A 27,447-nucleotide genomic window follows, 5' to 3' on the forward strand; every position below is an offset into this window, starting at 1 on the left:
GTTTAACAAAGCCTACATACTAAAACGAAACCTAACCTAAGTGCTTACGACCCATTACGACCCGTTTAGGTAGCTCACGCTACTTTAACACGTCGTTCGCGTAAAACGCGTTCGGACCGCCTAACTAGTCCTATGAAAAGTATCATATGCCTTAACATGTCCAATAATGTTACCTAATCAGTTTAGATGTAAAAAAATTTAGGTTACATATGCTTAAAATGAATTTATGCGTAAGAAGGGCATTTTGGTCATTTACCTAAGGCATATAAACTACCTATCATATGACTACTTAAACGAAGTGACCATAAGGTATAACCTCGGAAGGTTATTCCCTATACAACTATGGTCACAAAATATGTTTGGTCAGATCCTAATGATCGACCAAACGGGTCTAGTTCGAAAGTCTAAGCGGTTGTTTAGACCGCTTGACTTACGACTCTATATAAGCACTAAACTAAAAGTGATGGGCTAAACATGTTGAAACATGTTTAGTTAAGTTAGAAAACAGGTTTTGAAATCAAAACAAAGTGTTTTGAAACCCAAGAGTAGTTTGGTTACAAAATACGCATGAATATGCATTTTGGCCGAAACTACGACTCGTCACTACGCCTAAATAACGTGGTAATCAGTAGGTATAGTCACAAGGGACTATGACCATCGTGATTACGCTCACGTTGCGAAGTTCAAATGAACTTCGTGTTGACCATTGACTGGTCAAAGCTGAAAGTCAAACACTGTTTGACTTTCATGCTTAAAAACGCATAAAAGAACGAAAGAAGCTTACAAAGGGTCCACGCTAGGAAGATATGATCTATAAATTCTCAGGTATGAAGCATTTGAGCTTCAACTTAGAGAATTATTCAGATCATGAGTGAAATGAAATGAGGTGGGGTGGGTTTTATATAGTTTTCATAGAACCGTTAGGATCGTTTCTCGTAAACCGAGCTTGAATCATGGCCTTCCATGTGGGCACATGGTTTTCAAAACCATGGGAATGTTAAAAACCATCAAATAACAGCCCATAGTATCCAAAATCAGCCACTAAAACCCATCAAAACTTCAAAAATGGACCAGATTCAATGAATCTAAAATGAGTTTCCAGAAATGTCAAAAATGGTCCCTTCATGTTTAAAAAGTCAGTTTTCGGCACGTTTAAGCCCCGTTAACCTCATTTCAAGGCTCTAAATGATGTTAAAGTATAGGGAACATAAAACATGCTCAAAAATATCTCGGATGTCGGTTCGTTTGGTCGTACGGTTGCGTTGTTCGGTTAATTACGACGAAAGTCGTAACGAACGCAAAGACGATCCAAAGTAAGCGACGAATGGAATTTTATCATGTCAATCACTAAAATAAAATATTTTAATGATTACATAAATTTTTAGATGTCCGGATATATACAGAACGTAAGATATGCGCGAAAATGCAAACTTATGCACTTTTTGACGCTTTTAGTTCCTATTGATCAATAAAGTTTATTTTAGCATACCGAACCCCTCAAAGCCTATTTCTAAGCTATGTAAAGGATATTTAAGGTATGTTTAAATTATGGTCAAGTTCCGGAATGTTCGTTACTATGCAAATCGGCATAGTTTCGCAGTTTGACACAAATAGTCCCTGCGATCGAACAAACTTATTTTCAACACACCAAACCATCCAAAACTTATTTCTAAGTTATGTGAAGGTTATTTAAGGTATGTTAAGCCTATGTCACTATTCCAAGGTGTTTGTCGCATTAAACTGATCACATTTACGCATCAGTTCGCGTATAACTTCCCAGAAAGCAATTTAGAGCTCGAAATTGAACAAGAATCGATATGTGCAAACGATACACATATTTATACAAATCCCAAGTATGAAATACAATATTTCATTGGTTTGGTATTTGTTTGATGGTTGAAGTGACACAGGTGTCACACGAACACTCGTTGGAATGAGTAATCCGGGTGTCGATGAAAGACAAGCTCAAAGGGAGAGTGATTTGAGGAGACACGAGAGGGAAGTCGATTAATGAGATAGACAACAGTTTGAAAGGAAAAGGACCAGAGATGTTGTGGTAATCAGGACTGACTGGGGGGTGTGAATCTCGATGAACATTTTTACCCCTGCTGCAAAACGGTGATGCCACAACTTACTCTGGTATAATCCTTTAGGTTAGATATTATGACCCAAATGGTGATGCCACAACTTACTCTGGCATAATCCTTTAGGTTAGTTTTTTTTTTTTTACCAAAATGGTGATGCCACAACTTACTCTGGCATAATATTTTAGGTTAAATATTATGACCAAAAAGGGGTACTGTCACAACCCCCGACCCCTTAGGAACGGGCGGCCGTGAGCCAGTTTCGGTGGTATCGTGTATTGTCTAATTTGGCAGCGGAATTTTTCATCAGGACCGTAGTTAGGAAATATTTTTATCAGAGTAAAACCACCATATTTTCATAATATTAAACACATGGGTAAAAACCCAAGTTTGTAGTACACACATTTTCATAGGAATAAATCCTATTTTGTTTATAAAAACATCTATTTTATTTTAGGTAACTTTATTGCCACTTTTCCAAGCCTTCAGTGCTCTCCAGCTGGCTTTTATTGGCTTCACACTAAGTTACCTGAAACACGTGTTTAAAACATTTTATCAGCAGGAAATACTGGTGAGTGAATCCCAGTTTAATCAAGTTTAAATAAAAACCAATTTGCAGTATTGAGGGCACATCCGCAATTACATTTGTATCCAAGACATCACAATTAACATCAGTGGTACGGTCATACTCAACTTATGGGATGTTACCACGCCAGTAACCAATTTTGTATACAAAACCCCAACATACCCACTATAATTGTATTCTTTACAAATACTCAATAACTGGTTTGTATGTATTTAGTTAAGTGAGGTTTTGTAAAAACAGTTAACAAAAAGGAGATTACTCACAAAAATGAGTACATAAAAAGAAGGATCAACTCACATTGTTATTATAGGGCTTTCCTTTGTGATTCCCTGGTTATAGTCTAGTTAAATAAACAATGCACACGCGTTAGTATAATAACCCATTTTAACATTAGTAATACCCTCCCCGAGACGGTATTCCAACGACTACGTCGGGCAGAACCACGACAGCCGTTACGGAACCCTAAATCAATCGGGCAGAGTATCTAATACGTATCCAGGGGTTATGATACTTACAACGAGGCAGAGCTTCGCTAATTAGGGGGGTATTAGACCCGAGTATAATGCCCACTATTTAATTTTGAGAGAGAAAGAAACGATTTTGAACGAAGCAGACTGAAGGCCCGATGCCTCTTTATATAGTGCTGAAATCCGTCTTCCTCGCGGCCCGCGTAACATTAGGGCAGGGCCTACGCGGCCCGCGTTGACCCCAGGTCAATGCGTAGCTTGGCTGGGTCAGCTCATAGACTTGCCGGGTGTTGGGCCACGTGGCCCCACCGGGCTGCGCCACCTTTTAGCTCCCACGCGGCCCGCGTGAACTTAACGGGTAGCTTACGCGGCCCGCCTAGACTTATATTTTCTTGTTTTTGATTATTTTTAATAATATATCATAATTCGGGCTCGGTTTTCACGTATGGGATGTATTTCAGGAAGTGTAGGGTGTCAGAAAAATATTCGGGAGGGTTGTTATATTTTGGGTACAACTCCTGGATTATTTAATAAAATATATAGTACACTCACATTAAGTATAGCAACCCAATTCAACTTTATCCCTACGTCACGAAACAGAACCCCAACGAATTTAGGCAGAGCCTTGATATACGTTACGGGACCCTACGTCAGTCGGACAGGGTATCAGTGATCAAGGGCTACAATACTTAAAACGAGGCAGGGCTTTGTGTGTAATACTTAAAGAAAATATGGAGCATATATATGTATAATAGATCGAGTGAGAAGGGAAGAATCTGTGCATTTCAAATGGCTTCTCAACTTCTATTTATACCTGAATTCTTTACTTAGTGGCTACGTTTCACAGGACACATACATATCTTCAAAAGTTAGTTCAGCCATACACGTAGATACTTTCCATTCACATCTATGTTTTTGATTTGTTTTGGCCTTATGGGTTCCACGTATACCCACTTAAATCAATATTTTAGATTTATTATTATTATTATAATTAAATTTCTTTCACAAGTACTTAACGTGTATTATGATTTTATTTTCAAATATTTTGATTTTCATTATCAACTATTATATTAATTATATATTATAATTAATTCAGCTACTTAACTTTATTTGACGCATATAACTTTTAAAATATGATGTTTTATAAATTAATAAATATGCCTTTAGAACGAGAACATTTTTATCTACATTTTGAACCAAGTTTCATTAAAAACAGAGTAGGTTCAAAATTAGTTATTAAACGGTTCCTACGTTTGCCCAAAATATCTCATATTTCCATTGGTGAATTTACCCATGATGCATCCTTTTAATAACATAAGTTTTTATTTCTTATATATATATATATTTTATATAAATAGAGTTTTGGAAATGTTACATCCTCCCCACCTTGTTTTAAATCTCGTCCTCGAGATTCCCTGAAATATGGATGATTATTTAGTTAGTTTTAGCTTCTAGGTATATTCTGGTCTTTATTTTCGAATTTCACTTTACTTTGACCAGAACTATTCTTTATGCTTTGAGATTCTTACCTTTAATTTGTATGATCTTTTAATGGATTTAAATTCTTCATTTACCTCTATAACTTTGAAGAGGTACAACTAAAGATTTATCAGTTAGGTATGTATTCCTGTCATTTCAAATAAATTTAAGGGTTCCGAATGGTAAATCTTAGTAGAATCATAGGGGAAGAGAGTTCTTGTAAATATAGCTAGTCGTGGTTACTCTTATTTTCTCAAGAGCTCTTAATAAAGGTAAAACGACTCTCTATAAGTTTTTAGATGTTTTGTGTCTTAGCACAACTTTTGGTTACAGGCTTCCCAATGCATTAATAATCGCAAAGGAAAATCTTATACTTTCCATGGCGTCCCAACTCATAGGGTTCCCGTCGTTTGTCGCACGAGTTTCGAGACTGATGATCAAACAAAATAGTGTTTGATATCGGAATTATAGACGTATACGATAGATTCTTGATTAAATCTAAAATTATCATTGACACACTTGTTCGTGATTTATCCCTAATTGTCAATCAATATGGTCTTTGGATTTCTTCATAGATATACATATCTATATAATCATATATTTCACATACTGTAATATACACACCATTCATCAGGTCAGTGTATTTAACAGATTCATATTTCCAAAAATAGGTCAGACATCAAGTCATGGTACTATTTAGGGAATTCCATTAACATAACATATACCCCCTCTCACCCGGTCTCGCCGGAGAGGTACCCCCATCTTACCCGGACAAGCTGGAGAGTCTACCAGTCTTGCCGGAGAGGTAATTATCATTGTATTTCCCTTAAATAGAATTTCTCTCAAATCATGATTTTTAAAAATGCATTATTTATTTTGTCTTTATATCAAGAAACAAGGAAATTAGTATTCTCATGATGGATCATATTCTAGAACCGAGTAGTATTAATAAACAAGAAATAACAGTGGCCAGTTGTTATCGCTTATTTATCATACTTGCACTGTTCTAGTCATCATCCTCACGGGATACCAATAACCATCACACTTTATCCACGCAAGTAATTAGCTTATCTCAAAGCTTTATACTAAGGCATTTTTCTTAGATTCAAGTCTAAATATTGTCCTGGTTGTTACCAGTGAATATCAATATCGTAACTCTTTCATTTAAGCATAGATATTATTATGGTTGTAGTTTTCTTTTGGTTGGAGAATGGAGTTTCAAATATATCATTGTCTCCATTGATACTATAGCTAGGTTCAATGTAATAAGTATGCTTACAGTCAACTCTGTTCATGCTTATATATTATGAGATTCCGATGCATGGAATATTTTGTTGAAACAGATGGTATTTTTAAAACATAGTAGGTTTCATGATTTATTCTTATAATGGCTTCATGTCTTTATAAGAATTACCAGTGCTATTTTCTCTTATGTTTATCTTCAGAAGATATTTGATTATTATATTGTGTATACCATCAGCAGATTGTATATACATGTGTATATTTATTATTTAGAAACAAACGAAATTTTCAAATCTCTAGTTTAACATTTAAACTTTCGAAATATATACACATATATAAAGTAATAAGTATACATACGATGGTACCAATTATCAAGCTTAATTCCATGACTTTATTTTATCTTCTTATAAAAGTAGTATATTGAAATAAATTCTGTCAAATATAATATTTTGAAATTTAAAAGTTTAAGGAAATAAATTAATCCAAGTATAATTTTCTGGACTCATAAAAACAATTTCATTCTTAACTAATGAGTTAAACCATACCAGGTACAATATTTATATTACCTTAATAATTTCTCCTCAAGTAATCATCTATATATATGTATTCCAATTATCACATGCCTACCTTTTCCCTTTTGAATCAATCATAATATATATTTAAGATTGACATGCATTATTTAGAAGACTATGTGCATATGTGATTAATGACATGGTATTTATGGGTTACCCAGAGATATATATACTATATGTAAATTACTTTCTGTAATCGAAAACTTTAGTTGTAGCAATGTAACGGATATATATATTAAATATTAATATATATAGTACAAACTTAAAACACATAAATTTTTTTTTTCAACCTTGTGTAACGTACTTCATCCCATACTATCAAAGTATGTTTATTTTATATTTAGAATATGTTAAGATTAATACTTTACTTTGTATATATTCGAGATCCATTTTTTTTTCCAAGTATTTAACTAAATAGATCTTTTATAGATTCACGTAATCGGCTTTATAAAAATTTATTTGTATCACGGGTACATCACTGATATTTTATTACTACAGTTATTTTATGAGAATTTCCATCCCCATTATTTAACCAATCACAATTCAATTTCTTCTCTTTTATCTTCGCTATAATCTTTTTAAAGTATGAGAACTTCGAGACTACTTAGGGTAAGTTTAACATTCAATTTATCAACTCAACTCATTTATCAATATTGTATTATTTAGCTATTATATATCAGCCAAGTGACTCGAATACTTTTCTTTAGGATACACAATCCTATCACTAATATGACTGGTTAATCTTATTTCCGGGCATAAGACCTATTTTGGACATATCTTAATATTAGAGATTTGTAGAAATGCTTTCAATGTTTAGTTAGGCCTTTCTACATAGTCTAACCAACCCAAATCTCTAAAAATTTTAAATGATTTTATTAAATCATGAATACCAATCATATTCATTTAACCATCTATTTTATTACTAATTATTTTAATAGAAACTTTTACAAGTAATCCCAACATCAGTTATTTCATAAAACTATGAAAGTATGAAGTCTTATGGTCAACTAGTTATAAACCAAAAATGATAAAATAGAGTGAGAAATTGGTACACCTGGGTTTCAAAACTTGCTTTGGCTAGATCCACTAAAGCAATCTTTTAAAGATTTTATCACTTCTTAAAATCCTTTCGGTTAATTTAATAGCTTCGGTTTTATTTATTGGAGTATAAATTATTTTGAAACATTATTATTAAAACCATAAAGTTTTAAAGTTTTATACCATATATTTCAATATATATTTTTAAACCAAAGTAAATGATTGGTTTCAAAAGAGAGTCATAAACATGACTGCTTTGTTAACAACTAACTTAGTTTGATGTATATTATAATGTTATTTGAGTAGGTGGTATTAATTATCACAGACAAATTTCTAGTATAAATATTTGGGTACCATCATAAAAATAGATTGATTAAAAACGGCGAACATTGCGACTTATATATATATGTATATTTATTGCAACTACAACTGGGGTTCAAAATATACTAGGGATTATGCATTCATAACTTATTTTAATCTATGTAGGTTATAAGAGTATTATGCTCAACATACTTTTATGTATGGTTTTATTCTATCTTTTTCTCTTACTAGGTTGTTTATTTAATGGGCAAAATTTCTTTTTAAAATTTCTGGCTCATAGGTGGCATGGGTGCTGGTACTGGTTTTGCGGTTCAACTATTTAATATTAGTTCTGTAATGGCAAACATATGGAGATTTACCCATTGTTTATCTTCCCATGGTAGGTTATTGCCTATTTCCTGAGTTTGTGCATTTGTTTCCTTATTAATTATTACTTCCTTTGGTTGTGACTTCTTTATTTTCTCTTGATCTTTTTTTTTTAGTAATCCTACTTCTCTTTTTAGTGGTAAATAATTTCTCAGACTGTGCCTTACGAATAAAAATTCCCTTCTCAGTATCTGCTGAGTATCCTGAGGGATTTGGTTGAAGTGATGTTCCTTTATTTTTACTTCTTAAAAATATTAACTATTAATTCTCTTTTATACCGATTGTACAAACTATCAGACCCATTTTTTTTAATGGTGTATTATAACGTATGTTTATTAGAAGTATACTATACGACAACGTGTATATTATTTTACATACAATTAATATTGTATATTAACACAATTTCTGGATTTAAGGTCAATTCAGGAATTTACCATAATCTATACCACCATTCATAAGGATAGATCATGGTATAGATCATGAAGTCTATGAATCAATTAAAATAACATACTTTTATTTATTTAAGGTGGATACATAATATTATTCGATTTCTTACGTAAGTTTATCATAAATTATGATTTTAGATTTAATATCTAAAATTTATACCCATGATCTAACTCAAGGTGGTACCTTAAGTTACTAATTGTATAAGAGTGTAGTATAATACATCTGCCTAGGTAGCCTATGGGTACGTCTAGTCATACTCTGAACTCAAAACATAAAAATCATAATATAAATATTAAGATTTATCTACACGGAATAACACATAAATTGTTATATTAATTTCCTAACACAGAATTTAAAACTTAAGTGTCAGCAGAACACTTCTTTGGCTTGAGCCAGTGGCATAGCTCTGATACCACCTTCTGTCACAACCCCCGACCCCTTAGGAACGGGCGGCCGTGAGCCAGTTTCGGTGGTATCGTGTATTGTCTAATTTGGCAGCGGAATTTTTCATCAGGACCGTAGTTAGGAAATATTTTTATCAGAGTAAAACCACCATATTTTCATAATATTAAACACATGGGTAAAAACCCAAGTTTGTAGTACACACATTTTCATAGGAATAAATCCTATTTTGTTTATAAAAACATCTATTTTATTTTAGGTAACTTTATTGCCACTTTTCCAAGCCTTCAGTGCTCTCCAGCTGGCTTTTATTGGCTTCACACTAAGTTACCTGAAACACGTGTTTAAAACATTTTATCAGCAGGAAATACTGGTGAGTGAATCCCAGTTTAATCAAGTTTAAATAAAAACCAATTTGCAGTATTGAGGGCACATCCGCAATTACATTTGTATCCAAGACATCACAATTAACATCAGTGGTACGGTCATACTCAACTTATGGGATGTTACCACGCCAGTAACCAATTTTGTATACAAAACCCCAACATACCCACTATAATTGTATTCTTTACAAATACTCAATAACTGGTTTGTATGTATTTAGTTAAGTGAGGTTTTGTAAAAACAGTTAACAAAAAGGAGATTACTCACAAAAATGAGTACATAAAAAGAAGGATCAACTCACATTGTTATTATAGGGCTTTCCTTTGTGATTCCCTGGTTATAGTCTAGTTAAATAAACAATGCACACGCGTTAGTATAATAACCCATTTTAACATTAGTAATACCCTCCCCGAGACGGTATTCCAACGACTACGTCGGGCAGAACCACGACAGCCGTTACGGAACCCTAAATCAATCGGGCAGAGTATCTAATACGTATCCAGGGGTTATGATACTTACAACGAGGCAGAGCTTCGCTAATTAGGGGGGTATTAGACCCGAGTATAATGCCCACTATTTAATTTTGAGAGAGAAAGAAACGATTTTGAACGAAGCAGACTGAAGGCCCGATGCCTCTTTATATAGTGCTGAAATCCGTCTTCCTCGCGGCCCGCGTAACATTAGGGCAGGGCCTACGCGGCCCGCGTTGACCCCAGGTCAATGCGTAGCTTGGCTGGGTCAGCTCATAGACTTGCCGGGTGTTGGGCCACGTGGCCCCACCGGGCTGCGCCACCTTTTAGCTCCCACGCGGCCCGCGTGAACTTAACGGGTAGCTTACGCGGCCCGCCTAGACTTATATTTTCTTGTTTTTGATTATTTTTAATAATATATCATAATTCGGGCTCGGTTTTCACGTATGGGATGTATTTCAGGAAGTGTAGGGTGTCAGAAAAATATTCGGGAGGGTTGTTATATTTTGGGTACAACTCCTGGATTATTTAATAAAATATATAGTACACTCACATTAAGTATAGCAACCCAATTCAACTTTATCCCTACGTCACGAGACAGAACCCCAACGAATTTAGGCAGAGCCTTGATATACGTTACGGGGCCCTACGTCAGTCGGACAGGGTATCAGTGATCAAGGGCTACAATACTTAAAACGAGGCAGGGCTTTGTGTGTAATACTTAAAGAAAATATGGAGCATATATATGTATAATAGATCGAGTGAGAAGGGAAGAATCTGTGCATTTCAAATGGCTTCTCAACTTCTATTTATACCTGAATTCTTTACTTAGTGGCTACGTTTCACAGGACACATACATATCTTCAAAAGTTAGTTCAGCCATACACGTAGATACTTTCCATTCACATCTATGTTTTTGATTTGTTTTGGCCTTATGGGTTCCACGTATACCCACTTAAATCAATATTTTAGATTTATTATTATTATTATAATTAAATTTCTTTCACAAGTACTTAACGTGTATTATGATTTTATTTTCAAATATTTTGATTTTCATTATCAACTATTATATTAATTATATATTATAATTAATTCAGCTACTTAACTTTATTTGACGCATATAACTTTTAAAATATGATGTTTTATAAATTAATAAATATGCCTTTAGAACGAGAACATTTTTATCTACATTTTGAACCAAGTTTCATTAAAAACAGAGTAGGTTCAAAATTAGTTATTAAACGGTTCCTACGTTTGCCCAAAATATCTCATATTTCCATTGGTGAATTTACCCATGATGCATCCTTTTAATAACATAAGTTTTTATTTCTTATATATATATATTTTATATAAATAGAGTTTTGGAAATGTTACAGGTACCACAACTTACTTTGGCATAATCTTTTAGGTTAAATATTATGACCAAATAGGTGATGCCACAACTTACTCTGGCATAATCCTTTAGGTTAGTTTTCATGAGAAACGGTGATGCCACAACTTACGCTATCATGATCTTTTAGGTTAAATATTATGACCAAAAAGGGGTTGCCACAACTTACCCTGGCATAATCTTTTAGGTTAAATATTATGACCAAATAGGTGATGCCACAACTTACTCTGGCTTAATCCTTTAGGTTAGTTTTCATGACAAACGGTGATGCCACAACTTACGCTATCATGATCTTTTAGGTTAAATATTATGACCAAAAAGGGGTTACCACAACTTACCCTGGCATAACCAAAATCAAGTCACTTGGAGCACCATTTTGAAGTAAGTTTTACATCAATGGACTCGTGTCATCGTTCTGATCAAAAGCCCTAAGAAATCTGTTTGTAATTTGGAAAAAAGCACAACTCCGTTAAGTTTTTTTAAGGGGGACCATTGTAGGTAAAATAGGTGAAAGGTGGGACTGGTGGGGGGAATATTCTAAGGTGGGATTATTAATGGCCAATAAGGTCTAGGTGGGATTATTACAGGCTAATTCCCCTTTTATATAATATGTCATGGATATATATATATCAAAATTTATCATATTTCAACTTCATCGATAAAACGACATTTACTTAGCGTGTAAAACATTCAAACGATATTTACACAAGTTTACCCAAACATTCAAAAGATGGTTATACAAGTTTTTTTTTAACAAAAACGACTAATATAATAGCGGAAGCTTCATTGATTTGTGTGTTCGGTCCTCATTCAAGCTTTGATCGCCGTCCAAAAAGACTTCATAGTTACCTGTAATCCAAAATGGTCATAAAGTTTAGTTATGGAAGTGTATAATTTAATAAAAACCAATCTGCAGCACAAAACAATTGAACTGAACAACTTTTGCTGAGTTTGTAACCCGTCACGTGCCACGACGGGAACTAACATCATTGTCGCGTGATGCGACGGTGCTCGCGGGCCGCGACCACAAAACCTAGACCCTGTCGCGCGGCGCGAGGGTCCTGTTTCGACAGAAAGATTTGTTTTCAGACCTGCATTGTTCCAGCCAAACTAGTTTTTACGAAAACAACCATAAGTTGTTCAATATTGATCCGATTTAAGTCACGTTTCTTCCTATGTTATCATAATTCGATCCTCTATAACATGGAGTCAAAACCCAACATCTGAATCAACAAAATTCTTAAATTTAAGCTCTCGGCTTATAATAATTTCAAGTTATTTTGACCCGTTATGTTTTTAAACGTCAATTTAGTCAAAATAACTATCTATTCTACACTAACATCACAAACTCAGATGTTTACAGATACTAGGGCTTAACCATGAGGTTTATGCGCTCATTATCTTTGGTTGATCCATTCGACTACAACTTAGTCGAACATTATTGACATGAATTCCGTATACGGAATTATGCTTATTTTAGTCATACTCAATACCTGAGTTTTGACTTGTATTACGCGTATCCGACTCTCGGTTAACGCTTATAATGAATATTAATTCATTATCCGGTCATCATCTCGAAGTCTCTATCGTGTAACCTTCCCGGTTTACATCAAGACATCGATTTGACCCGTTTAGCTTTCTTAGCGACATCCATCGCTCTATATCACCAAAGTTTCTTTACTTTGGTTATTTTGACCCGTTTGGTTTGTTAGCGAAATCCATCGCTTTCATACAACCAAACATGTATAATTTGAGTCATTTTGACCCGTTTGAACATTATAGTGGAATCCACCACTTTTACCTTTTTACTTACCGCTATTCTCTAGTTATTCAGTTCGGTTAATACATACGGAAATCCTCTGTTTAGTAACAACCAAACTACATAACAATTCAATTATCATTCAAAGTAAATAAACATAAGATACTAGCGAAAATTTACGAAGCGCATAACCGCGTACCTTTAAAGCTTTCCTTTTAAACGGTTATCTGTTCAGCCTTGATTACTCGATGATCCGCCCAAATTATCTATATAATCCAATTCGATCATATCGCTTAGAACTCATGATTCAATATTCGACACATAATGCATTTAACTACTCAATTAAGTGAATCTTTCATATTTATCAATATTTCAAGATCACTTAAGCATTTTGTCGAACATCTTGTGGGCGAAATTAGTATCCTAACATTATCATGTTCATGTAATAATTTTAACCATGTTAAATCATCATATTCTAAATCATATGGCTCATATGCATAAAGAACATCTAGAATTGTATCATAACAATCAAATAACATCAATAATCACAATGATTCAAGTATTCATCACAAAACCCATACAACACATGTATGAGAATTCTTTAATTCACTAGTTTATGTCACAAAATTATTAGTTTCTCATCTAGGGTTTGTTCCTAGACTTGTAATCATCTTAATTTAGTCATAGCATCAATCAATCCTTCAAGAATTTCATTCATGAGAATTCATAGCAAATCAAAACTTCACCAAAGATCAAAATTATACATACCTTGTGATCCTCTAACTATAGTGATCACGAATTTAGCTTAGAATCGAGTTCAAATCAGTTTCTCTCTTTGATTTTTAGTGATATGTAGTGAATTTAGGGTTTATAGGAAGAACTCTGTTTCTCCTGGATGTTGGTCGATCAAGGGATTGCACACATACAATGTGTTTTAAACTTATCCATGTTTTAATAAAATGACTTTCAAGAAATGTCAATTTTAGTCCCTCTAGTTTTTAAGACATGTAAAATGGCTAGGATCCCTTGATTCCCATCTTTCTATTACATAATTTTAACTAGGTTAATTATTCCCAGTTTTATTTTTGCTAATTATTATCGATATAACTAATTATACATGTATACACACATATATAGTTTCATATTTTCGGGGTGTTACAAAATGTGAAGGGACGTGAAATCAGATCTTTATTTACCTTCTTTTTCATTGTTTGGTGGAGCTGTTCACCGGAATTTTCCGACCGATCAATGGGCTTGTTAAGCTTAAGGTTGAATATCTGTGTGTGGAAACAAGGGAAAGAGAGATGTATTGTATTTGGTATTTATTTAGATTTAAGATTTTAATATTTTATTATTTTTAAATCTACCATAACCCTAGTCTACTTACTAATCAACAACTTGTTAGTAGCATCGAACAATGGAATGACTTCATTTCTAATTGTCACTTGATTTCAAATAGAGTAAACTGCTATTTTGGTCCCTGTGGTTTGGGCAGTTTTGCCATTTTAGTCCAAATCTCAAACTTTTTAAATCTGGGTACCTGTGGTTTGCATTTTGTTGCCATTTTAGTCCAAAATTCAAAAACCCTCATTTTTTACTGCTCCAACATGCCTATTTTGTCTTTTGCGCAGGGGCATTTTGGTCATTTGAAATTATTATAATACATTAAATATCATCATCTTCTTCTTTAGACCAACTTCTTCTTCACAACAGACCATCATCTTCTCCACCCCCACTGCACCACCAGCATCCCCACCGCACCCCCACTGCACCACCACCATCCCTACCGCCGGCGGCACCTGCAACCACCCGTCACAACCTAACCACCTGCAATGACCCGTCACACCCAGCGGCACCTTTCAGATCTACGGTGTGGGCTACAATCGGAGATGCTTTGTGATTTCTTGAGTCCTCACGGAGTGAAAACTACCACAACAAACTCGAAAACACACCGGAAACATATGATTTTGCATCAAAACAACCGCATCTGATACAAAAACTGTCAAAAGATAAAACCCTAAAATCCTTCATCAGCTGCACACCCTTTCTCCCTCATCTGATCAGAACCCTCCGGTCGCCGGAGCAGCCCCTGGCCGTCGTTCCTGCCGTCGTGCAGAACCACCTCCACTATCTTCAACCTCCAGTAGCCTAACATCATCATTGACCTGTTATCCAACAGAACACCGAAATCAATCTTCAGAAAAAATGAAAAAGGACGAGGGAAACAGAGAGAAGTGTTACCGGTAAAATAACTCGTCGGACCAAAAACCGTGCCGCCGTCGCCGGCGTGGCTCCGCTGTCTCCCCTGCTCCGGTCTCTCTCTCATCGCCGTCACTCTCTTTCTTCGTCGTCACTCTCTCTCTCTCTCCGTTTCTTCGTCGTGCCACCACCAGACGGTGGTGGCGGTGGTTGGCCGATACACAGATCAAAGGGAGGTGTGGTTTAGGGGGTTTGGATGTGTGGTGAGGTACCAGAAAGTGAGAGAGGGTGTGTAAAGGAGGGTATTTATTTGGGGTTTTTTAATTAAGAAAATGTTTTAATGAAATGTACTTGGACAAATATACCCCTGCACAAAAAGACAAAAAAAGCATGTTGGAACAGTAAAAAATGAGAGTTTTTGAGATTTGGACTAAAATGACAACAAAATGCAAACCACAGGAACCCAAATTTAAAAAGTTTAAGATTTAGACTAAAATGGCAAAACTGCCCAAACCACGGGGACCAAAATGATTGTTTACTCTTTCAGAAATAAACTACAAAATAGACAATGGAAAAAATAATAAAAGTTAATCAAGTTTTATTTATTTTCTTGAGTTTTGATTACATTATTATTGTTTTATTTTATTTTTATTATGCATATTTATTAGATTAGTTATATTGGGAGAAGATCATGTGAGAACCACCTCTTATTGTGAGAACCGCGAGAACCAATGTGAACACACCAAAAAATGCCTAAAAATAGCTAAAAATCACACAAAAAAAATTTAGGTTTTTTTAGGTTTTTTAGCTATTTTAGGTTTTTTTAGGTTTTTTAGCTATTTTAGGTTGTGTTCACATTAGCTATTTTAGGTTGTGTTCACATTGGTTCTCAAGGTTCTTACAATAAGGGTGGTTCCCTAGTTATATTATATAATTTATATATTTTTTTTATATATTATAACGTAATAATCCGGGTTTCAGATCAAGTTGAACCGGTTCGACCTTTTACCACGTATCCGGTCGAAAACATTGCTTGGTAGTTTGATTTGCAGGGTTTCCACATGCAATGACTTCCGCACAAGGTAATACGAAAGCTTATTTCTTGTCCTTCCTTATTCCCAATTAATATTTGTGTATAAAGTTTTATGCTTTATGATCTGGGTATTTGTAATTTAGGGTTCTTGAAGCCATTACATAATTTTTGGTACCTGTTTGACCGCCGTTACTTTTGGCAACCTCAGACGCACTCAAATCAAGCCACCTGCTGACCCATTGTGAACCATTGTCAAAGGTACCCAACCTACTGGACTTTGTGTGATTATGTGTGTGTGTTTTGAGTATGTTTATATGAATGTTTCCGTTGATTTGTTTTGCAGGACGCCAGATATTTGTTCGGTTTACGTTGATGGAGAGCTCGTGCTGTTCTCTTCCTTCACCGCATCCCATCGGTTACGATGTACGTTTCCTTATCGTGTTTGGTTGACTGATTGTTTAGCCCTGAATTCATGATTTAACAGTTGCAGTCATGCCTCTTATATATTTATCATGAGAATTTTATGATTTATCTCGTATCAAATGATCAATTCCTTGAATACCCCTCTCATAGTTGTTCATAGCGAATAGCGACAAGGGGCCTATATGCTACATAGCGAATAGCGACCGCAATTTTATAAATAGCGATACACTAGAAAAAGAATTTTGAAATTTTTTATATGTATACTATATCAAAATACCTTGGTATATATGCTATTTTACATATATATTTAACAAAAACCTATAAATCCAGCTATTTTATAGTTATATCTAATTGCTATTTACATAAAAAAAACCTAACTGACGCTATTCACGCTATTGGTTGCTATGACCCAGATAGCGACACTTGGTCGCCTTGCTACATAGCGCGCTATAGCCGCTATTATTAAAGCATTAACAAGTGAATTGCATTACTAGAACTTATCATGAGGTGCTATTTAGTGGGTTGCTTTGATGGTCAAAAGAGGTGGTGAAAACATCAACAAGACACCTCTCTTGTAGACTTAGAATTCACTATAGAGCGGCCTATTAGTCTATCAGTATATCTTTAAGGCACATGCTCAAATGCTTCTAGTTATAGTGAAATTTTAGTTATGTGGTTTGAAAATTTTGACTGCTTTGACTGTGAACCCAAATTTTGGCATCTTGGCCATGACTTTTCACAAATAAATTAGTTAGTGGTAACGCAAAGGCATTTTTGTCCCAATTGGTTTCTTCAATACGGAAACTGGTTATCAAACTAGTTTATACATATAAAACTTGGCTCATAATGTTACTTATTTATGAACAAGGCGGGAATAAAAAAGATGCATTTGTGATATGAAGTTTCTAATAACCGGTATAAAACATGTAGATTTGTGCCATAGTTATCAAACAAGCTAGGCGTACTCAAGGCGCATAGGCCTCTCCTGGGGCCTAGGACAAGGCGCATAAAAAGCGAGGGCCTAAGAAAAAAAACGAGGCCTTGACTTGGATGAAAAAAATATATATTATGTATTAGAATAATACTATTCTTCGAATAAAATAAACAAAAACTATTATACAACATGTAATATCGTCTAATTAGCACCAAACGTCTTAAAATAGTGAAGATATAAATGCAATTACAAAACCTTGAAAGCTCTAAAGTTCTAAACTGGATCAGAAATCTGGATGAAAGTTGCTTCGATCGGCATTGTGGAAGCTTATATTGTGGAGAAGATCAATAATTTTGTATTAAATAATAAGAGAGAGAATAAATCGGTATTTAGTGCGCCTTGAGAGCTGAAGCGAGCGCCTAAGGACTAAAAACGCAATTAGTGGGCCTCGCCTGGAAAATGCGCTTAGGCGCATGAAGCGAGGGCTTTTAATAACTATGATATGTGCTTCATGTGCGTGATGTTAATAGTTTTCACATTAGAGCACTTAAAATGTGAAGACTTAATTAGACAAGATCAATCCATCTATGTTGCCTTTCAAAAGCAAAGTGATATGTAAAAGAATGAGTAACAATTTTAATTAAATGCCTTTCAAAAGCAAATTGGTTCATCCAGATGACAATTACGCTAACAAGAAAAACCGAAGACAAATGACTAATGGCTAATTTCACCTATTGCCATCATTATGAGTTTGACATTCTAACATGATTTTAGTTATGCAAATCTAAGAATTTGGCGATGAATCTAATGTGGCAACATCTGAATTGGGTATGTGTTTCATAAATTTGAACATGTGTGATAATTTTCATGAATTTTATATATGAAAGTCAGGAAACTTGGCCAAGATGTATCCATATGATTTTGATTACAAGGACAAAAGATGAGTTTAAACTTCACTACGACATTGATAACGTGAAGAAGATGAAAAATAACTTGAAGTATTCGATCTTGTAAGATTGATTTTGGAAAAAAAAAAAAAAAGTCTTTCGTATTTGTTGGTCTGTCAATTATTTAAGCTATCATTCGTTTTTACCTCGTATTTGTTGGTCTATCAATTATTTAAGCTATCATTCGTTTTTACGAGTTGCAACCAAAACTGTTGAGAGGTTTATTTTAATGAAACTTGTGAAGTCGGATTTGCGCAATCGGATCAGTGATAATTTTATGAATGATTATTGCATTTGTTTTTAAAAGAATTACTTTACAATGTTTGAAAATGATGTACTGTTTACAAAATATGAAAACTCGTAGAGAACAGTTATAAAATGTCTTTTTTATTTGTTTCAAATATTTTAACTGAGGGCATGTTTGGCTAAGCTTATTAGAGTTAAAAAGGACTTTTGGGAAAAGGACTTTTTGAAAAGGAGTTTTTAAAAAAAGTGTTTGGATTAGCTTATGGGGTGAGAAAAGCCAATAAGTCAATAAGTTGTTTTTTAAAAAGTGTTTGGCTTAGCTTATTGATGTAAAATGACTAAAATAAGGGGTATATTGGTAATTTGTTGTTTGAAAAGCTATAAGCTGATCAAGAAGTCACAATCTCTTAACTTTTCAAAAACTTCATTTCCGTCGTATCAAAAAGTCATTTTAAAAAGCACTTTTCTATTTGCCAAACACTATAAACTCCTTATTGGCTTTTTGATAAGTCAATAAGCCAATAAGTTGGTTTGAAAAGCTTAGCCAAACATGCACTGAATTTCGGTGACCCCACCCTCATAGTTGTCAATAACACTTGCTATAGCGTGCCACGTAGCGATGTGAGAGTCCAGGATCCGGCGAGTTTGACGGAGCTTCGGTCCCGAGATAACCGGTTCGGTGATAAGAAATGAGTAGAAGTAGAGAACGACACCGAACAAGTCACTTATAATCTGGTTTCTATTAATATATGAAAGTTACATACCCGTGAAACCAGTTGGACAACATCTCCACTCAGGGAACCAAAAGCTTGTCCAACACAAGACCCAACACCTCTATATATAGGCATTGTGCCTTCGTACGAACCCACATAGGGTGCCTTCGTACGAAGCGCTTCAAGTCTTGTGCATCAGTTACGAACTAGCTAAGCAGTCCGTTCGTACGAAGGGACTCCCTTTGTACAAAGGGGCTGTTACATCACAACACCTTTGATTCGTAACGGATTTCGCTCTATTCTATACAATATTCAACACACGCTCTATCTAGCCTATTCACACAGTGGCAGACATACAAAATATGCACCAACAGATTCCCCCTTGGTTGTCACTGTCGAATCATCACATTGAAAACCTTGAGCCGTGTTTGAATATTCTGCAACTTCAAATATTCTGCAACTCCAATCAGGCATCTTCAAATCTTCAATAGATTCCCCCTTGATTGATTATCCGGGTTTGCTTTGACAGTGTTATGCACAAATTCCCCCCCTGAAATGAATCTTCAGGTCTTTGTTTGCACAGTTCACGACTCCTCCTCTGATTTGCTAAACTGCAATCTTCACGAACAATCACCAACTTGAAACTAATCAATGCAGCTTCTCTGTTTCAACCTTAACCACATCTGTATTCGGTTTTTGATATATCATTCCAGCACCAACGATCTCGCATTCCGCCTGCTTGATCTGTTTATTGTACAAAAACCCAACCGGCAATTGATAGAAACTTCAAACACCCCACTGGTTAACTTCAAATCTGTGATTACCCATGAAAATCTGAAATCCTCGTTTTCCATGATCAACGTTAAGCACCTTCAAGAATGATAAATCCGTGAAAATGATAATTTCCACAATCAGCAAATCTTCAACGGATAACGAATTATCTGGTAACGTATACTGATCTCCGAAGCATTCGTCCACAATCAGATTCACCCTCTCGGACAATCTAGATCTCAGAAGCATTCATCCACAATCAGATTCACATTCTCGGACAATTCTGAAGTCTGAACCACCCGAATACTGTTGCAGCGTCACGAATTTCAAAAATGCTGGAATTTCATCTGAAATTTTTATTCCCCCTCATTTTTGCAAATTCTGACGTCTGAAGTTTTTGTTCCCCCTCATTTTTGCAAATTCTGACGTCTCATCACTGAATTTCCCCTCAAACTTAGCAATTCAGTCTTATGTCATCTCTGAAAAACTTGACTATACTGAGAATATGACAATCTCTGCCCCGAATGTCAGTTTTTCATCTATGCGGATTTAACGTTACGGCCCAAAAAAATTGTCAGATAACCCGAATGATAAACATTATGCACCAGTATCATGACTACCCTCCTAAATTCTACAATCCGTGATCGCATCATCAAATATGTTGGCTAAGATTCCGGACGAAATGACAATTATGTACCAAGTGCCCCTTCGTACGAAGCTAGAATTCTCCCTTTGTACGAAGCTGTGAAATTTAACAGTTTAGTCCTCATGCCTGTTCGTACGAACCCGGATGTGCCTTCGTACGAACCCAGGAATGTCCCTTCGTACGAACCCATGAGTAGATTCGTACCAGCTTGTGTAACAGTTGTAACGTCCCTTCGTACGAAGCTGCGCTGATTTCTCAAGAACAATTCCAACCACATCTTTCGATCGAGAATCTTTATTTCTTTGAATTTCATGATGAAACTTCACAGGATTGTGCGAAAATCAATTCCGAACATAATGATGTCTTCAATTTCAAATTCCATCCGTGAATTGACCTTCAATTTGATGTTTTTCTGATATTTTATGTCAAAACTCACTACACATCCAAAATTAATGAGCGTACGTGATTCAATCAACTGTTAGATCGATTGAATCGGTACCGTAGCTCTGATACCAATTGAGAGTCCAGGATCCGGCGAGTTTGACAGAGCTTTGGTCCCGAGATAACCGGTTCGGTGATAAGAAATGAGTAGAAGTAGAGAACGACACCGAACAAGTCACTTATAATCTGGTTTCTATTAATATATGAAAGTTACATACCCGTGAAATCAGTTGGACAACATTTCCCCTCAGGGAACCAAAAGCTTGTCCAACACAAGTCCCAACACCTCTATATATAGGCATTGTGCCTTCGTACGAACCCACATAGGGTGCCTTCGTACGAAGCGCTTCAAGTCTTGTGCATCAGTTACGAACCAGCTAAGCAGTCTGTTCATACGAAGGGGCTGTTACATCACAGCACCTTTGATTCGTAACGAATTTCACTCTATTCTATACAATATTCAACACACGCTCTATCTAGCCTATTCGCACAGTGGCAGACATACAAAATATGCACCAACACGATGCATCCATATGGCACTATAAGGTGTTTAGCGACAAATAGCGACCTTTTCTATAATTAGTTTTTTTTTTGTTTTACGATTTATTAACACGTAAAATAGAATTGTTATTGAATGCTTTATGATTACAATGATAGGCTCCATAATCTATATATAAAGTAGGATATTACAAAATGATAGGCTCTATAATCTATATATAGAGTAGGATATTACAATTCAATACTCTATACAATGACTAGAGTAAAATAACAATCCTAACTTAATTAGTATATACTAATACGATTGAAAAACAAAAGCGTATTTAGATAAAATATACATGTAAAAATAGCATATTTTGATAAAATATACATGTAATGTATTTCACAAATTTTCTACTACTTTATCGCTAAACATGAAATAACGGGCGCCATTTCGTCGTTATTGCTACGTAGCATATAGGTAGCTTGTCGTTATTTGCCACTATTCACTATTGACAACTATGCACACCCTGAATCTACAAATTGAGTTGAGAGATATCCTAATACTGCAATTACATGCACACACCATGCCACATTTATCACATGTGAAGTCACATGTATTCTAAACATTCTTTTATGCTTCGCCTCGTTTAGGGGTATGATCGTAAATGTTCATTAATTTTTGGCCCTCACGTCACGTCTCATTTCCCCTATAAGTATCTAATATTTATGCTTCGCCTCGTTGCCAGTCACTACTGTCTCAACTACTCCATTCACAACTCCACTCTCAACGACGTGTGTTTGCTTGTTCGCGATTGCAGGTATATTTTTTATGACTTCTCTTTGATTGTTGAGTAATTATCCTTAGATTCTTATTAAAAAAAAAATATTTTTCTTTCATTTTTTAGATTTGGGGTTACAAAGGTAATTAATTGTACAGATCTGATCATTTTTCCCCAATCGGATGATTTTGCCTAAATTTGATTTGACTTTGTCTGATCTGAGTTTCTGCTCTTAATCGATTCAGTGCGATCTAATCGATTTTATTTGCTGTATTTGCACTTTAAATATGGCAAATCTGCAATTTAGTTTGCAAAACAAGAGGAAAAAATGTCCTATTTTTTATGTTGATTTGCAAAACATGTTTTTAGGAAGATAATTACAATCACATATATACAAATTTAACACTCACCCTCAAGGTGGTTTGAGGGAAGATTTTTAGATTGATATATCATTTCTATAATCGGACACTTGGCAATATCCGCCTAAAATATTACTGCTGGACACTTGGCAGCTTGGTTTAAAAAAGCACGCCTAGGCGCAAAGTGCAACAAGGCTCAAGCCCATGCACTTTTAGTAGCATAAGGCGCGCCTTTTTTTCTTTTTCAAAAAGCGCACCATAGGCGTGATTTCTTGGCAAAAAATTGACCTTGAGGCGCGCGCCTCATTTATTTTCCATATTTATGTGCAACAGGTTGTTGTATTGCATGCCTTTCATTGTACATCTATTTCTTTTTTTTTTTTGAATGGCTAAACTTGCACTCCATGGGGATTGAACCCCTGACCCCTCCTATCCTAAACTCTATATAACTCACCAACATCACTAGGCTATTCCCAAGTGGATTGTACATGTATTTAATTTCCATATTAAAACATATACAAACCTTGTCTCTAAATATTGGGTAAATGATGCTAGAAGCCTATAGGAAATATATAAAATAATTATATGATTATTTGCGCCTCGGGTACGAAAAGTTGTGCGCTTGGCGCTTCGGCTTTGTGCCTCGGTTCCAGACCTTGTTGCTTTTGTGCGCCTTTTGCTTTTTAAAACCAAGCTTGGAAATAATCCAAGAGGCGTTGACTTTTTTAAATGTATGGATTTTTGCCAAGTGTCCATTAGGAAGATTTTTAGGAGGGTACAACTTCTGTTATTCATATGAATCCCATCTCAACTCGTACTTTTGATGTTTTCCCAAAGCATTCAAAGTTCAAACCTTGCTCTAGGAGAATGTTTGGAGACCATATAAATATATTTTTCACTGCCAATATTTTTAGGTGGATTTATAATCACAGTCATAATATTATAAACTAATTAAGCAAATCAAGTACAATCATAACTTCACATAAAACAAATGGCCATATGTATTATTACATATAATTATGATAATATTAATTAAATTGTATATATTGTGTTATATATATATATATATATATATATATATATATATATATATATATATATATAAATGGGGGGTCAAGTTATTCTACAAAGACTTCTAATTGTAAGAAGTGTAAGAAGGATTTATAGAGTGACAAGTGTCCAATAACCTAAAACTAAACCCACTACCTATGTTGTCAAAGACGCAAGGCGCAGGCGAGGCGCATCGGCCTCGCCCGGAGCCTAGGCGCAAGGCGCAAAAAAAGCGTGGGCTTTTTTAAGAAAAACGCACATAGAGAAAAAAAATATAAAAATATGTTATGCTTTGAAAATAAATAAGATTCCACATATATAATTAAAAAAAACTATTATACATGCCATTTAAGATCATGGAGCTAATAGCTAGTAGCAAAAGTTTAGGACTTATATATGTTGTAAGTTTTGGGTGTGTGAATAGAAGTCACAAAAGGTGGTAAATACTTTGTCCCACATCGGTGTGGGGACAAAGTGAGTGGTTGTTTATAAGGTAAAGTCTTCACTACTCTATTGTAGCTTTATGACATGTTTTACCACAAGTCCTACTTGCGCGCAGGGGGGGGGGGTGAAAAAGTGAGTTTCTGAGCTGGAATTTGGTTGAACTCATGCGTGCCCGCACCTGCGGACACGAATGCAGCTCCGCTTTTTGCGCTTTTGACAACATAGCCCACTACATCACCACCAAAAACCTAAACACCCACCCCCACCACCACCCAAAAACCTAAACACCCCGGCCCCCCCCTCCCCCCCCCCCCCCCAAAAAAAAAAAAAAAAAAAAAAACCTAAAAAAAACTAAACACCCACCCCCACCACCACCCAAAAACCTAACCCCCTACCCCCTCGGCAAAAAATTTTTTTTTTTTTTTTGGGGGTGGGTGATGTGTGTGTGTGTGTGTGGGGGGGGGGGGAGGTTTAGGTTTTTGGTGGAGGTGGATGTTTAAGGTTTTTTTTTTTTGTAGTGGGGTTTTTTTGTGTAGTGGGTTTAGTTTTAGGTTATTAGACACTTGTCACTCTATAAATCATTCTTACACTTCTTACAGTTAGGATCCTTTATATTTGATCCTAGGGTTTGGCTACAAAGTCCAAAACTCTTAAGAGTGTGAGAAGTCTATATAGGTATGGTGTTTTATATTTTAGCAATGATGTTTTAGATTCTTTTGACATAGTATTATATAAAAAACACCAAACGCAACAATTTAAAACACAATGAAATGTTTCTAGGCATGAGATTTAAAACACACCGATTAACTTCCTAGAATACATTTCATTGTGTTTTAAATTGTCACGTTATGTGTTTTTCTATATAATACCATGCCAAAAGAATCTAAAACACCATGCCTATAATTTAAAACACAATGCCTACATAGATTTCTTACACTTTTTAGGAGTTTTTAACTTTGTAGCCAACTCCTAACCGATAAAAATAAAATAAACAAACATTTAATACATAATAAACGAGCAAGAAGGCTCGAGCTTGAAAACTTATTCACGAGCCAATCTCAAGCTTTAGGCACATAGCTTGAGAAAAAGCCGAGCTCAAACTCTTTCAAGTCAAACCAGTAGAGCTCTAGCTCAGGCTTGGTTCGTTTACACCCATACCTTCTGTATCTTATATGGAATTTGTGTTTACTCATCAAAAGCTCGAGTCATAAAGTTTTCTTTTTTGAGTGTAGGAGTGGTTAATACAAGAGTATGGTTAGAAACCCGAACAATGAGGCATCTAGCAGCAAGAGTTCCAAGACATCTGACGACACGGGTTCATCAACATGGCCAAATCTGAACCCAGAATTGCTCTCTTTAATCATGATGCGACTTCGAGTGGTTGATTACCTTGCATTCAGCGGCGTATGCAAATCTTGGAGGTCACTCGCACACTCCGAGAAGAACAAGTTCATGAGTTCCAAACAACCCATGTCGGTATCGTTCTCATTCTCTACAAAAGCTAAGAAAGAGTGTCACTTAACGGACTTAAACGGAAATACGTTCACGACCGTTCTTCCAAGTTCCACCGCGAAAACATCCGTAGGATCAACTTGCGGCTACCTGATCTTCTTCGGTAGGAAAACCCGTGAGTTCGTTCTCGTGAATCCTATCACGAGGCACGAACTTCATTTCCCGGGGTTTCCGTTTCACGTAAGTAATGATCCAACGAGCGTCAGGGGTACACTCGTCTTTTCACCCTCGATCTCTGGATGGGTGCTTGTGATCTCACACAGATTCTCGAGTGTCATATCGTTCTCTTTAGCGGGTACACAACCCTCGTGGGATTATCTTTCGTTCAATTTTCCCGTACTGGATATACATTATTTTAAGGGAAAGATATATTCCCTAAACAGCGAGAATCGTTTATGTGAAGTGAAACTTAACTCGAAACCACAGCCTGTTTTGACACCACTCACGATGAAAAACGTCCCTGAGCATGAACTCATACATCCGGAGTTTGTAAGCTCAGGTGAAAACCTGTATGTGGTGAGTCGCATTTCAAAAGATGCGTACGAGACTTTTAAAATAGATTTTAACAAAATGGAATGGGTGTCGACTGGAAAGACGATCGGGGAGTACGCAGTCTTTGTTAGCGACTTGAAGAGTAGCTCGGCTATGAATCCTGACACCTGGATGCTGTATGATACCGATAAAAGTAAAAACAAAGGCATGTGGTTTACAGCAAACTTGTGGTACTTCCGTCATGTTTGCGAGCAGGCTAATCTCCTACAGTAATCTATTGGAATTTGCTTATATGTTTTTAGTTATGGATTAAGGATTTTATATGCTTTTCTTTTTATTTTTAAGAATTTTATGTCTTTGTTTTTATTTTATTTATGGTTGAACAGTTTAAGGTGTTTTTTCATGTCATTTAATTCCTTTTGCATTGTTGGTTTGTTTTGTTTTATATGGTTGTTCGATAGGGATAATCGATTAGGTTACCATATGGGCTTGACCCGCTAGGGTTTCTTAGGTTTTTTCAATATTTTACGCGAAAGATTTCTGTCACCTCAAACGCTTGAGCTGTTGCAGCCGTGGCCTCCTTGCCATCCTGCATCGGTTCGTCATTTTTAAAGCATTGCTGGTGTGGCCGCCACATGCCACCATTGCATTGTTGATTTGGTGTTGTGACCATGGCTTGCCACCACTTTAGACACTTCTCAGCATTTTATAATGTTTAAAGAGGGACTATGTTAAGAGAAAATAATCATTTTTAATGTGTTATATCGCTAACATGCAAGTAGCTGACTTTCGCGAAATTATGTTCACATATCCACTTTTACTCCACTTATCATGTGAAATCAAAAAGACATTTTTACATATTCACAAACTAATAGTGTCATACACGAATCATGAGTAAAAAGCCAAAATCGTCCCCGATGTTTAGTATTTTTGCCTCTTCCATCCATTTTTTTTTTTTTTTTTTTTTTTTT

The 27,447-nt window shown here is 35.5% G+C and overlaps 1 protein-coding gene across 2 annotated transcripts; it reads left to right on the forward strand.

Annotated features, from left to right (window-relative positions):
* Positions 1–16,180: 16,180 nt before the first annotated feature.
* On the forward strand, positions 16,181–26,889 carry LOC110877586. 2 transcript variants are annotated; one of them, XM_022125745.2, is made up of 5 exons: positions 16,181–16,288; positions 16,383–16,497; positions 16,583–16,662; positions 22,587–22,658; positions 25,705–26,889. In XM_022125745.2, the coding sequence occupies exon 5, from the start codon at positions 25,724–25,726 to the stop codon at positions 26,747–26,749; it is 1,026 nt and encodes a 341-aa protein (XP_021981437.1). In that variant the 5' UTR covers positions 16,181–16,288; positions 16,383–16,497; positions 16,583–16,662; positions 22,587–22,658; positions 25,705–25,723; the 3' UTR covers positions 26,750–26,889. The 2 variants fall into 2 exon arrangements, with proteins under 2 accessions (XP_021981437.1, XP_035842778.1); XM_035986885.1 differs by lacking the exon at positions 22,587–22,658 and having other exon boundaries at positions 16,282–16,497; positions 25,705–26,865.
* Positions 26,890–27,447: the final 558 nt, after the last annotated feature.

Source organism: Helianthus annuus, chromosome 17 (genome assembly GCF_002127325.2).
Source record: "Helianthus annuus cultivar XRQ/B chromosome 17, HanXRQr2.0-SUNRISE, whole genome shotgun sequence".
NCBI classification, from domain to species: Eukaryota; Viridiplantae; Streptophyta; class Magnoliopsida; order Asterales; family Asteraceae; genus Helianthus; species Helianthus annuus.

Coding starts and splice junctions, on each gene's coding strand:
- LOC110877586 (XM_022125745.2), top strand. CDS start 25,724: ATGGTTAGAAACCCGAACAATGAGGCATCTAGCAGCAAGAGTTCCAAG.